Source organism: Thunnus albacares, chromosome 8 (assembly GCF_914725855.1).
Source record: "Thunnus albacares chromosome 8, fThuAlb1.1, whole genome shotgun sequence".
NCBI lineage: Eukaryota > Metazoa > Chordata > Actinopteri > Scombriformes > Scombridae > Thunnus > Thunnus albacares.
The window spans coordinates 18,635,299-18,647,573 of record NC_058113.1 but is presented as its reverse complement, the minus strand read 5'-3'; the positions used below and the strand labels follow the sequence as shown (position 1 = coordinate 18,647,573).

At 39.4% G+C, this 12,275-nt stretch overlaps 2 protein-coding genes across 2 annotated transcripts; both read left to right on the top strand.

Annotated features, from left to right (window-relative positions):
• Nucleotides 1-1,838: 1,838 nt before the first annotated feature.
• Nucleotides 1,839-4,079, top strand: LOC122986955 (H-2 class II histocompatibility antigen, A-U alpha chain-like). Its single transcript, XM_044358509.1, has 4 exons — nucleotides 1,839-2,930; nucleotides 3,174-3,437; nucleotides 3,547-3,828; nucleotides 3,922-4,079. The coding sequence occupies exons 1-4, from the start codon at nucleotides 2,852-2,854 to the stop codon at nucleotides 4,041-4,043; spliced, it is 747 nt and encodes a 248-aa protein (XP_044214444.1). The 5' UTR covers nucleotides 1,839-2,851; the 3' UTR covers nucleotides 4,044-4,079.
• Nucleotides 4,080-6,166: 2,087 nt separating this feature from the next.
• LOC122987269 (H-2 class II histocompatibility antigen, E-S beta chain-like) lies at nucleotides 6,167-8,804 on the top strand. The gene is made up of 4 exons (XM_044359058.1): nucleotides 6,167-6,181; nucleotides 6,479-6,797; nucleotides 6,929-7,210; nucleotides 7,500-8,804. Exons 1-4 carry the CDS (start codon nucleotides 6,167-6,169, stop codon nucleotides 7,643-7,645), a joined length of 762 nt encoding a protein of 253 aa, XP_044214993.1. The 3' UTR covers nucleotides 7,646-8,804.
• The last annotated feature ends 3,471 nt before the right edge of the window (nucleotides 8,805-12,275 follow it).

The following is a 12,275-nucleotide window of genomic DNA, read 5'->3' as shown; positions in this document are numbered from 1 at the left end:
AATGCTGAGGGGAGCCAGGCGGAGTGGTATCCAGAGAGCAGGGAACTATACTGAGCCGATGAGGAAGACAGACGAGACAGGAGGTCTGGAGGCGGGGACCGGAGTCAGACGGAGGCACGCTGCGGGCACAGGCAAACAGGTGTTAGATAAATGCAGATACTGTTAGAACAGTAACTAGACTCAAAGGCTAGAGGAGTGACTAACTGTATGAACAGAGTCTACAATCTGGCGACAAGGTGGAGCCTGAACCACGTATTCATGCAGGACTAATCATGATGAATGGCAGCTGGTTGCCTGCACACCTGTCTCCACTCCTGTAATTAAACACAGTAACACAAGGAGGGGGAGAGGGAGAGAGTGGCTGCAGGCTTGGTGGAGGAGGAGGCAGCAGTGGAGGGCATGATGTAATGTTTATTGCAAAATGCAACACAGCGTTTAGACACATTTTACAGTATAAAGCCTACTTGAAACTGAAGTTGTCTGTATATGATTTGACTCCAGTGTTATTAGTAACACCTGCGCTTCTCCTACAAAGCAAGTCAAAACATCTACCATGAAAAAGATCTATTAAACAGACACTGCTCTCCTTGGTATGGACAGATTAAGACCCCCATAGACCCCTGAGTGTTACGTTTCAAAGGGCCCCTCCCTGTGACATTACAGTTTGTTTCATGTATTTATTTGTCTGCCAAACATCCTGGATGTTTTCACTCTGTATATCATCATATTAAAAGTTTTTTTCTTCACAACATATAAAACATCCATTTGCTTTTTTTTGTTGTTATTTTTATTACTTTATTGGTCTTTAATTTTTGATGGACAAACACTACATATGCAGTACTATGCAAAGGTTTTAGGCACTTGAGATGTTTAGATTCTTATCCATTGTGCAAAACCATCTGGGAGGCGTCTGATATTCTGCAGCATGACAATAACCCCAAACATACAACCAGAATCAAGAACAAATCCCCTACTTCTGCTGAAACTCGTTCTTAATGCAGATAAGACCAAACTTATGTTGTTTACCAACTCTAGAAACAGGCCACAAAATATCCCTTTGGTGGTCACTCTTGAGGGAAGTGAAATAGAGTTTGTTAACTCTCGATGACTCTCTCACTTTTAAGCCACATCTACAGTATCTGGTGAAAAAAACTGAGGCTAAAACTGGTATTTTATTTTTAAATAAGTTATTGCTGCCACTTTTTTACCTGTGTTGGACTATGGTGATCTTTTATACACAGTATGCATACCTCTGCTTAATGTCTTCATATGGCTGACGTGTAGGCTTTTACATTGGCACACCTTTATATACAATGTAAGGCAAAAATGTGTTTTTATCACCCAGAAAAGTGCTGGACAATACTCTTTGCATTCTCAGGACTTCTTTATGCTTTCTGTCCCAAATGCCCATATGGAAATTGTAAAAAGGGCATATGTGTATTATGCACCGTCAGCATGGAATACGTTGCAGAATGACTTGAAACTAAACAAATTAATCTAATTAAACGCATTTAAATCCAAAATGAAATTAATTAGAGGCACATTGCCTAGGATGTAAATGTTTTAAATTTACCTGGTGATGCAACTGATTCCAAGAAATTTCTCTTTTGAAATGTGAGTTTCCTTATGCTTGTTTTTATTTTCTTTTTAAATTTGTCTCATTTTGTGTTTTCTGTCTGTTACTATGTGTTTTTATTTGTGCTGCTGCTGCTCATCTTGGTCAGGTCTCCCTTGAAAAAGAGATTCTTAATCTCAATGGGAATCTCCTGGTTAAATAAAGGTTAAATAAATAAAAAATAAAAAACAACGAGCCCTGCAACAGATGGTATGTATGGCCCCCACAGAGCCCTGATCTCAACATCATCGAGTCAGTCTATGATTACATGAAGAGACAGAAGTAACCAAGATGTCTGCATCAACAGAAGAGCTGTGGCAAGTCCTCAAAGATGAACAACTTACCTGCCATAGAGGCCTCTCTGCAAAGTTTGCACACCCTCTATTTTAATGTTACATGCTAGTTGATGTAAAATAACCATAATAGCTATTTGCTCTTCATATGGGACACATCAACAAAACAATCACAGCTCCCATTTTTAAACATTGAAAGAAAATATTCATGAAGTGGGTGTTCTGTGCTGCTTCATCACCATTTTTGCCCACAGTGATGTTTATTTCTCTTTATACATGGGCCCTTAACCCATTTACCTGCTGGGACACTGCATCAAGATATTGATCCAACTTTTCTATCCTGTTAATCATCTCACGACCCTATGACCCTGTACATCAAGCACCGCAATGAAGTGAAATGAAGTCTTGGTCTTCCGTGGTCACAGTTGACATTTTATAGTTGTGTGTGACTGAATTTTCTCCTTCTAAATGTGTCGACTAAACTAAACAATGTTGGAAAGTCATGACGGAAAATGCACCAAACCATTCAAAAACACAGCTAACAGGGTAAAAAAATGTATTGTGATAAACATCATTGTTTTTTCCCGCAATCTCAGTTTCCTTATACTGAACAATTGTTGGCAGGTCCAAAAGATAATTATCTGCAAAACAGGTTAGGCTGCTGTCCACATTATAATAATAATGAGGAAGCTGTGATAGACTGTGATCAAGTTCTACAAAGCTACAAAATTATTTATTTGGTTTTATATCAATCTAAATATTTTGCTAACTCAAAAGCCTATACAGGTGCAGTTTTACAGATTATTCACCAGGGACCCAAAAAAAAGTTTCTGCACACAATTCAGTCATGTGATTGAGTGAGTGTGAACTTCCTCATTGGCAATGGGGATAAAGAAAAATAAAACACGCTCAGTCGGTCCTTTCAGACTGAGAGTCTCCAAAGATGAAGATCTGCAGCTCAGACATGAAGTGCTCTGCTGTCATAATCCTGATGCTCAGCACCTTCTGTGCCTTTTCACAAAGTAAGAATGAGCTTTATATTTACTGCTCTTGTGTCCTATTTGAGATTAATTGTAAAAATTCATAGTAAAATATAGTTTAGCCTTGAATGTTTTCGGTTTCTGTACATGGAGAATACAAATGCCTGAAGGAAAAAAAACACATTATTAGGCAGTCAGACAGAACCTGTAACTTTTTTTCAATGAAAGCATCATATATTTGGACATATTTATAAATGTCTTTACTTCCATCATATTGTTTTTCAGTTCCGCATGAACTTCTGTATGTTGTGGGCTGCTTCGTGAACGGCACTGTAGAGATGCAGTTTGAGTTTGACGCTGAGGAGATGTTATATGTGGATTTCCAAACCAATGAGATTGTTTATACTGTGCCAACATCTCTTGTTCCTGATCCGAGTCAAGTTTTGGTGGGTTTGTGTGAACTTAGAGATTCTCTGACAAACAAAAACCTGTGTTTATCACTTATAAAACTTGCTGCAGCAGAGGAAAAAAATCCACCAGAAGACAAAGGTGAAGGATTTATACTTGTATGCTGTTTTAACCTCAACATTCATCTCTGTAGTGACATGATTGATGAAATGTTGCTGAAGCTTTTTATTCGTCTTTTGACCCACCAAAGACCCACCTGAGAGCATCCTGTACCCCTCTGAAGACGTTGAGCTGGGTGTTGAAAACATTCTCGTCTGCTTTGTGAATCATTTCTACCCACCTCACACCAAAATCAGCTGGACCAAAAATGGCCGTCCGGTGTCAAAGAAGGTGTCACTGAGTCGATATTATCCCAATAACGATCAAACCTTCCACCAGTTCTCAACCCTGACATTCACACCAGAGGAGGGAGACATTTACAGCTGCACAGTGGAGCACTCAGCCCTGGAGAGACCTATAACAAAGATCTGGGGTGATTGTTTTATCTTGTAAAGATATTTCAAATAATAATTCAATTACTTCTTGTGTCTGTAATGATGCATATGTTCTTAAACTTCCTCTACAGAACCTGAGGTGAGTCATCCCAGTCTTGGACCAGATGTTTTCTGTGGAGTGGGCTTGACTCTGGGCTTTTTTGGTGTTGCAACTGGAGTATTCTTTATTACTAAAGGATACCATCGGCAGTAATTAAAGATTCAAGATTCAGGAGGTAGTTTATTGTCAACAACAGAAAGGATAAAGATATATCTGTTGCTGAATATAGTCAACATTGCAACTGTATACTGTATTGCATCAAATCATTTTTAATGCATTGTACATAAACACTGTATGATTTTGCAGTGCAACACAAATATGCACAATTTATAATCTTCTTAACCTTTATTTTGCTTTAAAGAGGATATATTATGGAAAGCAATAGAAATATAAATGTAAGAGATGCAGTGTTACAAACTGGTTCAGTCAAACACTAGAAACAAAAAGACAATTTTACAGCTGGGTCTCAACTTGCCTCTTTCATGTGAACATTTCCCTGTAACTTACTGTAATGTACATACACATGCCAAATAAAATTCAACTTCTTTCTACTCAGAAATGTGTGTTATTTAAAAAATGTGTGTTGACTGAGAACGGACTTTACAGTGAAGTAGGAGACATCTTGTGTCCAACAGTTGAATGTTTGAAATGAAAAATATTTGCATATAAGTGAAAAAGTGAACTGAAACTCTGAGCAACAGTTGTCTTTCTTTATGTTGTTACATGCAGCCTTAATATGCAGTACATCCCGCTTAACAGATTTACTTGTTCATGTTTATGTCAACAGCAATTTATGTTTCTAGTCTTTATGGTAAAGGTTCCTAGGTTGGCGATGTAATGCTGTCACTCTGACATGTGCACTTTAAGTTATATTTATGTAATTCTGAGACGGTTTGATTTATGACAGTTTAGATATGAAGAGGAGCCTGCAGTCTTTTGCATTTGGGACCACCTGCTTCACTCCACCTAACAGTACCTTCATGAGACACCTCAATGAGGAAACTACATTCTGTCAAATTTATTGGAGATAATAAGTGCTAGTTGGTGCAGAAGAGGGAAACTTTATTAGAGAAGCATTTTGCAGATGAACATTACATTTCATGCCTTCATGATTCATTTACTGACGTTTCTGTCTTCCTGCAAGCACTTTGTCTTTACAGGATGATATGGCATCTTTATTTACTATTTTGCTTTCTATTTCCCATTATATACTTAATAGAAAATATGAATGCATGTATTTGAACAAATCTGTGAAAGAACATGGTACAGCACTACTAAATATTTTTATTTTACTGTGCAGTGGATGATTCATTACTAATATAGTGAAAACTTCTGTGGCCAATGAATGATAGCGACTTCATCGTCAATAAATAAGTCAGTTCATTAATTAATGTATCCAGAAACGTTGAGTCAAGAGCAACTGGACTCGTAGATTCTTGATGTTTCGCCTTCTGATCCAAAAGGCTTCTTCAGTTCTGACTGGTGGGGAGCAGGTATTTAACCTCTTCAGGGTCATTGAAGTCACATGTCGGCCATTTGTCATCTTGTCTGTCATGTGACAGTTATTAGAGATATCATATAGACCATGACCTGGACAACAGAATCTTCACAGACATGAATAATGTGACAATTAACAAGAGGAGCCTCATCAGTTGGGTGTGATGTAAAAGTAAATATAAAAAAGATAAACAAAAAGAATAAAAAAGATTGATGGCAAAATAAGTAGATATGATGGGAAAATGTTATTTTAACTACGATGATGTTGTTATAAAACCAAAGTTATCACTGACAAATTCTGCAGAAATACAGCCAGTGGTAAAAAGTATATAAGTATACTGATTCAAGTACTGCATTTTTGAGGTACTTGTAGTTTACCTATTGAAACTTAACTTCTACTTGCACTTGTACTGTATTTCCACTTTATGATACAATATACCTCTTTACTACTTTTCGGTGCAAAATATTTTATTAAAGTTCATTTAAAGTAGTTGAAGTTAGCTCTGTCTCGACCAGCTATTAACACTCACAGGGACCATTTTTCTACACAAAGAACATTTTTACTTTTGATGCTTGATGTAAATTTTTGCTGATATTACTTTACCACTTGTACTTTTACTCAAATAAAATTTGGAATGCAAGAATTTTAGTTGCCATGGAGTTTTAGACTGTGAAGATACATTGCTTCTTTTTCTTAAATATAAAGGATCTGGGTACTTCTTACACCACCACAATTTTATGCAAAGAGAGAAGAAGTAGTCTAATGACACGCAATAACAATGGAAGATAAGCAGGTGAGTTCACCCGATGAGGAAATATTCTGTTATATAAATCTGTTTCTGAACTTCCTTGTTTTTCCGGCACAGTTTCAGCTTTAACAAGTTTGTTTCATCTGGATCTCTCTCATTGATCTGACAACATGTCTCATGCTCTCAGCTTCTACACTCTCCTCTTGCTGTTGTTGACATTTTTAAGAACAGGTAAGTGACATGAGAATAGAAACTGTGAGTTTATTTTTGTTACTATTTAAAGAGACAAATGTTCACTTGCTGGAATATGAATGAAAAAGTAGCGCATAAACAACAAAACAGACAAAGAAGTGTCCGCCACATCAACTAATATCTGTTTGCATTATTCTTGCAGATGCTCTCTATGGTCAAGCTTTGGTTCGTTGCCAGTTTAGTTCCCCTGATGGTCATGATGCTGTGTACCTGGAGCAGTACTACTTTAACAAGATTTTGGTGTTCCAATACAACAGCACTTTGGGGAAAATGATCGGCTACACAAAGAAAGCACAAGAGAGTGCAGATGTCTTCAACAGAGATATAAGATTTATTAATCTTGAGATACAGAGAACAGAACGTTGCAAAAGAAACTCCCGCCAAGTGTATAATGGCCTTTTGAACTCAGGTGATTTTGGTGACTCCATAACAGAAATTGACTGGAAGTCAATGTATATCATAAATGGATCAATTATAAATGCATCAGGTAAAGATGTGGTATTTTATGGCAAAATTTTGTGTCTGGGTTATTTCTTCCAGTTGAGCCCTACGTCAAGCTGAGGTCAGTTGAGACAGCAAGCAGCAAACATCCAGGCATGCTCGTCTGCAGCGCGTATGGCTTTTATCCCAAACAAATCAGAGTGACATGGCTGAGGAATGGAAAGGAGGTGACATCTGATGTGACGTCCACTGAGGAGCTGTCCAATGGGAATTGGCTCTACCAGACCCACTCCTATCTGGAATATACACCCATAAATGGAGAGAAGATCACCTGCATGGTGGAACATGCCAGCCTCATGGAGCCAAAGTTTTATGACCTGGGTAAGAGAGTGCGCATATGGACACGTGGAGTGAAGTAGGGTTGTAAATTTAAAAACAACACAGAGTGATATGTACTTTTATATGTATGTACAAAGAAAATGACATTGTTTATACAGACATCTTCTCATGAAACAGCATAGAATAAAACTTGTAAACATGTGTAGTACTTAGTAACTTCTAACTCTTTAGTATCTCTCATGCAATAACATTGGATACAAGATTGAACTTTTGTCATATTAATGAATGGAAATATGATACAGAGTTTGTGATTAACCTATTTCTTTTTCAGAGTCCACGTCTGACTCAGGGATGAATAAGATTGCTGTCGGGATTGCGGGGCTGCTGCTGGGGCTGCTATTTTCAGCTGCTGGGATGATTTACTACAAGACGTCTGCTGGTGAGAGATGCAATCAAATTAAGATAAGATGTGGTTGATATTCATTCTCCCCTCTAATGATAGTAACTTAGACACATTGTAAAAAAAATAAATAAACAGACTCTTTTGAAAGCATTTTGCTGTAACGTGTCTATATTTTGTTTTTTTCTCATTGTAGCTCGGGTGTTGGTGCCAACAGCTGGGGTAGGCCTTTACATATACATTACAAATATTTTTTGTCTGAAATGTGAAGTAATTTATCTGCCTCAATAATCAATCTTTCCTCCAGGTTTTTTATCCGGAGCAAACACCTTAAGCCAGTGAAGCAAGCGTGGATTAACTGAGAATACTGTTTTAAATCCTTTAGAAAAGTCTGTTTTATAACTTTGTCTTCATACATGCTCTAAATGAAGTTTATAGATTTGTAAACAAGGTTCGGGAACAGAGACCACGCCGAGTACACATCCCACTTCCGCACAACAAAGTATTTAGGCACACCCCATCCGTTCGTCTCCCCTCGTCTCAGTTGCAGGTGACCCGTGATAGGGTCGCATCGCAAACGCTTACCTCTCGCCCGCGCTCCATGGACCACGTTCCCTAGCAATACCATCCACGACTCGATCCGGCAGTACCAACAAGATACCTCTTTCACCACCACATTCACGCAGAGGCCGTTTACACCGCTGCTCCTCGGAGGAAAAGCTACTCCCTCAGACGCCGCACTGCTGATCAGCTGGGACCCATACACACCCACGTTATAGCCGATTCCGACACGGCTCGTTTTCCTTCAATCGACATCTTCAACCGGACGCTCACTCACCTACAGAGTGCTCTCAGACAGACTGACATACCGTTCCAGCGAAACAATAGCGTTGCCAAACTTTTCAAACTCTAAGGAAACTTTTTCTTCACCTCTCCGGCCAGCAGCTTAAATCGTCCCGCTCTTCCGGGTTCATCGCCTAACGCCAACCCGACGCACGCCGCACACCGATGTCGTCACCACGCTGCCCGCTACAACGGAGCCCTGACTCTCCAGCCCCGGCCAGGGCACACTCCACTATCTTTTCTTCCTCCTTTTTTAAATTTTATTTTCCGAATTAACCCTTCATCCCATTTTCCTGCTTATTTATTAAGTGCTCATGTAACTCTATGGTTCATACTAACTCACTTTTCTGTTATTATGTTTCTTCGTTAACGCTCCTACTCCTCCTGAGGAACTCTCATCCTCTTCCCTCCAAACAACGGATCATCGATCATCCCCAGCATATCATACATGCATTCTACCCGACTCAGACGTCACCTCCTCGTCTCAAAAGCCGTGCTTTTCCCGCTCCACACAGCCTCCAGCTCATCACCGATGTATCCAGCTGCTCACCTCCAGGTTCCCTGCCCAACGTCTCTCATACGGGGCACACCCACGGCACCACACCACCCACTACAGCGGAGCAGCGGACGGCTCCCACATTTGCCAAAGGCCAGGTCAAGCGACCTCATGCCTGCAGCCATACATGCATCCCTCATCCCTCATCCCTCGACCCTTCATCCTTCAACCCCCACCACTATCATCTCTCTCCCCTTTCCCTTCATTTCCTCCCTTTCTCTCTCAACCTGTATGCTAAATTTTTTTCTAACCCAACCGGTCAAAGCAGATGGCTGCCCACCTAGAGCCAGGTTCTGCTTGAGGTTTCTTCTCGTTAAAGGGGAGTTTTTCCTCACCGCCGTCACCAAGTGCTTGCTCACGGGGGAATTGTTGGGTCTCCGTTAATTAAAGAGAATGGTCTAGACCTGCTTTACGTTAAAGTGCCACGTGACGACCTCGTCGTCATTCGGGGCTGTATTATAGAATTGAATTGAATTCCCCACCCTTCATCCCTCCAACCCTCACCCCTTCATCCCCCCTGCCTCCCTCCAGACTTTCTATCTTTTCCTCCTATATCACCTCGGCTTTCATCCTCCCATATTATCCATAAAACAGCATCTTTTCGTTCTTCACTTTCTAGCCACAGCCGATATGGCTCACTCAAATCCGTCTGTTTTCTTTTCATCCATTCTACCCTCATCTGAATCTCAAGGCATCATGGAGGGTGTGCCCTCACTCTTTCTTTGCCGTCAACCAACTATATAAAATGCTTCAACACAACGAATCATCTTCAATACAACCATTCATCATCATTTCAGTGCTCCAGTCAGCTTCTATTCCTTCACCACTAGTTCATGACATCAGCGGGCCACGGAGCTTCCTTCTTCCGACCCACTCCATTCGGTCAACTCCAAAGAGCCATCCAGACCATCAGTTTTCCCATAAATGGTCATCCCACAGTTCGCACTCAGCCCCCACACTATTTCTCCAGAACCATACTCCAGCCACGTTCTTGAACACATCTCCGCATGAAGTTCTTTTTGGGGGCTCTATCCAGGCGATGGACTGGAGAGACAGTTCCCCCACTCAGAGTCTCAACTTCTCCCCGTTCCCTCCTACCTCCCTACTGTCGGCAGTCGTCGTCCAGTCGACATACCATACATCCATCATCGTTCCTCAACCCTCCATTCTATGTTCCTCAACTCTCACACCTCACCCCTTTCCTCCCCCCATCACGTCATCCCTCCATCCCTAATCCTTCATCAGGTTCTCCAACTCATCCATCAACATATCAGCTCTCTTTCATTATCTCAATTAAACTATTGAAATCTAATGTTCTCGGTGTGGTCTCAGTTAGTGAAACTGTATATGTTCATCATATATGATTATGACATTGAGCCTGAAATCAATAAAACGTAAATGTCAGAACTAGAGACGACTGCAGTTTCCATCTGTACATTTCTACAATATGTAATATTTTGTGGCCTATAATCTTTGCATCCATTTCCCTTCAAACTCTATTGAGACTTTTAGCCTCTTTTAGCTTGTATTGGTTTTACAACCTGCAAACTGCAGCTTGTATTGGTTTTACAACCTGCAAACTGCTCTCTTCGACCTCATTTCCAGACACAGCAGGCAACTGCCCAGCAGAGTGCAACATACATATATGGAGCATTTAGCAGCTAAAGAGCCAGATATTTCCTTCAGGAGTTAGTGAAGACTGAAGCAGAGTGTTGATATTTTGTGATATTTAACAGTTACTATTCTTACAAATACCTTTATAATAGATGAGTGACAATCAATTTGGTTTATCAATCGAATAGGCATATTGCAAGCAATATTAGACTGGTCCTAGATTTATTTAATCACTACTATGAGGTAGAAATGCTTAAAAAGAAAATGTCCAATTTTGTTTTAAATGCTCCTTCTCTTGTCTGATTCTACATCAGAACTGCTGAAAGTATCAATTTCTTTTTTCCTTTTCTTGTTTTTGAACAATAATTTCACTCCATACCTCCATAATTCCCTCATCACTTCCAAAAGTCATCTAGTAGGTCAGTACTCTTTGTCCCTCTGTGGCCTTGTTTTTGCCTTTTTTGTATCTGTTTTATTTGTCTTTCTACTTGTTTATTTGATCACACCATGAGGAACCTATGCACTGGTTTCCATTCCTTCATCAGTAAACCTACAGCCTTGACCCTTTGTCTTATGTAAATGTATGAATGTATGCAGTGTAGGAAATAAAAAAAAATTGGGGGGGGACTTTTGCCCCCACTGTCTAAAAAAATTGGGGCATTTACTAAATTTTGGGGGCAAAAATAGTAATTAATGCATAAAGTTGCTGTTTTTAACGTGAAATGAGCGCAGATTAAAATAAATACAGTAATCATCACCTTGTGTAACCAAAACCTCCTCAGTAAACACCGTCTCATTTGTAATTATTGTCTACATGTTCTAACTACAATAATAAGCACATGAAAAGCAAATTAATGCATCAATTTCCTTTCAACAACTAAGGTTTTATTTAGGAAGAACCTTCAGTATAAACCACTAGATGACAGTATAACATAATGATCTTGAGATCATGACAATATTTAATTGGTTTGATCTAATTAAATTGACCAAAAGTTCTGGTTGGGGGGATAATGTCATATTCAGACCTCCTACAAGTCAAAGCCAGTCTACCGTTGTCATTGTGGGTCTGATGCGTTGTATGCCACAGTTTTACAATATTACAGTCTAGTAGCTACAAGTAGTCAAAAGAGCCAAAATGAGTGCAATATTCCTTCTTTATTGATACAGTTCTGGAAATGCCTTCAGCTGAAATTTTTTTAGCATTCTTTATTTCATCTCCAAATTTATCCTTGCTGAGGTTTTGACCAGGATGACGTGATGAAAATAACATAATAGACTCAATTATCCAGCACTACCTCATTGGTTAGTAAAAAATATGTTCTAGATTTGGGAATAAAAGCTCATTTCACTCGATGCACTGAGCCCATTAATGTTAGAATATAACATTAATTATATAGAATATTTATATTGTAACTAGTCTGTACCTACAGAGTAAGACTGGGAGAACAGCACATATGTTGTGGTTTATGTGTAATTAAAGAATAAAATCATTTTTCATAACTTCCTGCGTACCTTATTATTGTGTAATTAAAGATATACTATGTATATTATTAGATTACTGTATTGTTATTTTTTCATCCTCCGATGACAATACAAGCTTTTCATAGCTGTGCACTGGAGAGAGGTAAGTTTGCCTGTTATGAGCTGCTGCAATGCTGGACCAACATGGCTGCTAGGAGCCAAATTTCAAAAGT

Coding starts and splice junctions, on each gene's coding strand:
- LOC122986955 (XM_044358509.1), top strand. CDS start 2,852: ATGAAGATCTGCAGCTCAGACATGAAGTGCTCTGCTGTCATAATCCTG. Junction 2,931..3,173: donor CTTCTGTGCCTTTTCACAAA/GTAAGAATGAGC, acceptor ATTGTTTTTCAG/TTCCGCATGAACTTCTGTAT. Junction 3,438..3,546: donor AAATCCACCAGAAGACAAAG/GTGAAGGATTTA, acceptor GACCCACCAAAG/ACCCACCTGAGAGCATCCTG.
- LOC122987269 (XM_044359058.1), top strand. Junction 6,798..6,928: donor TAATGGCCTTTTGAACTCAG/GTGATTTTGGTG, acceptor TATTTCTTCCAG/TTGAGCCCTACGTCAAGCTG. Junction 7,211..7,499: donor GCCAAAGTTTTATGACCTGG/GTAAGAGAGTGC, acceptor TTTCTTTTTCAG/AGTCCACGTCTGACTCAGGG.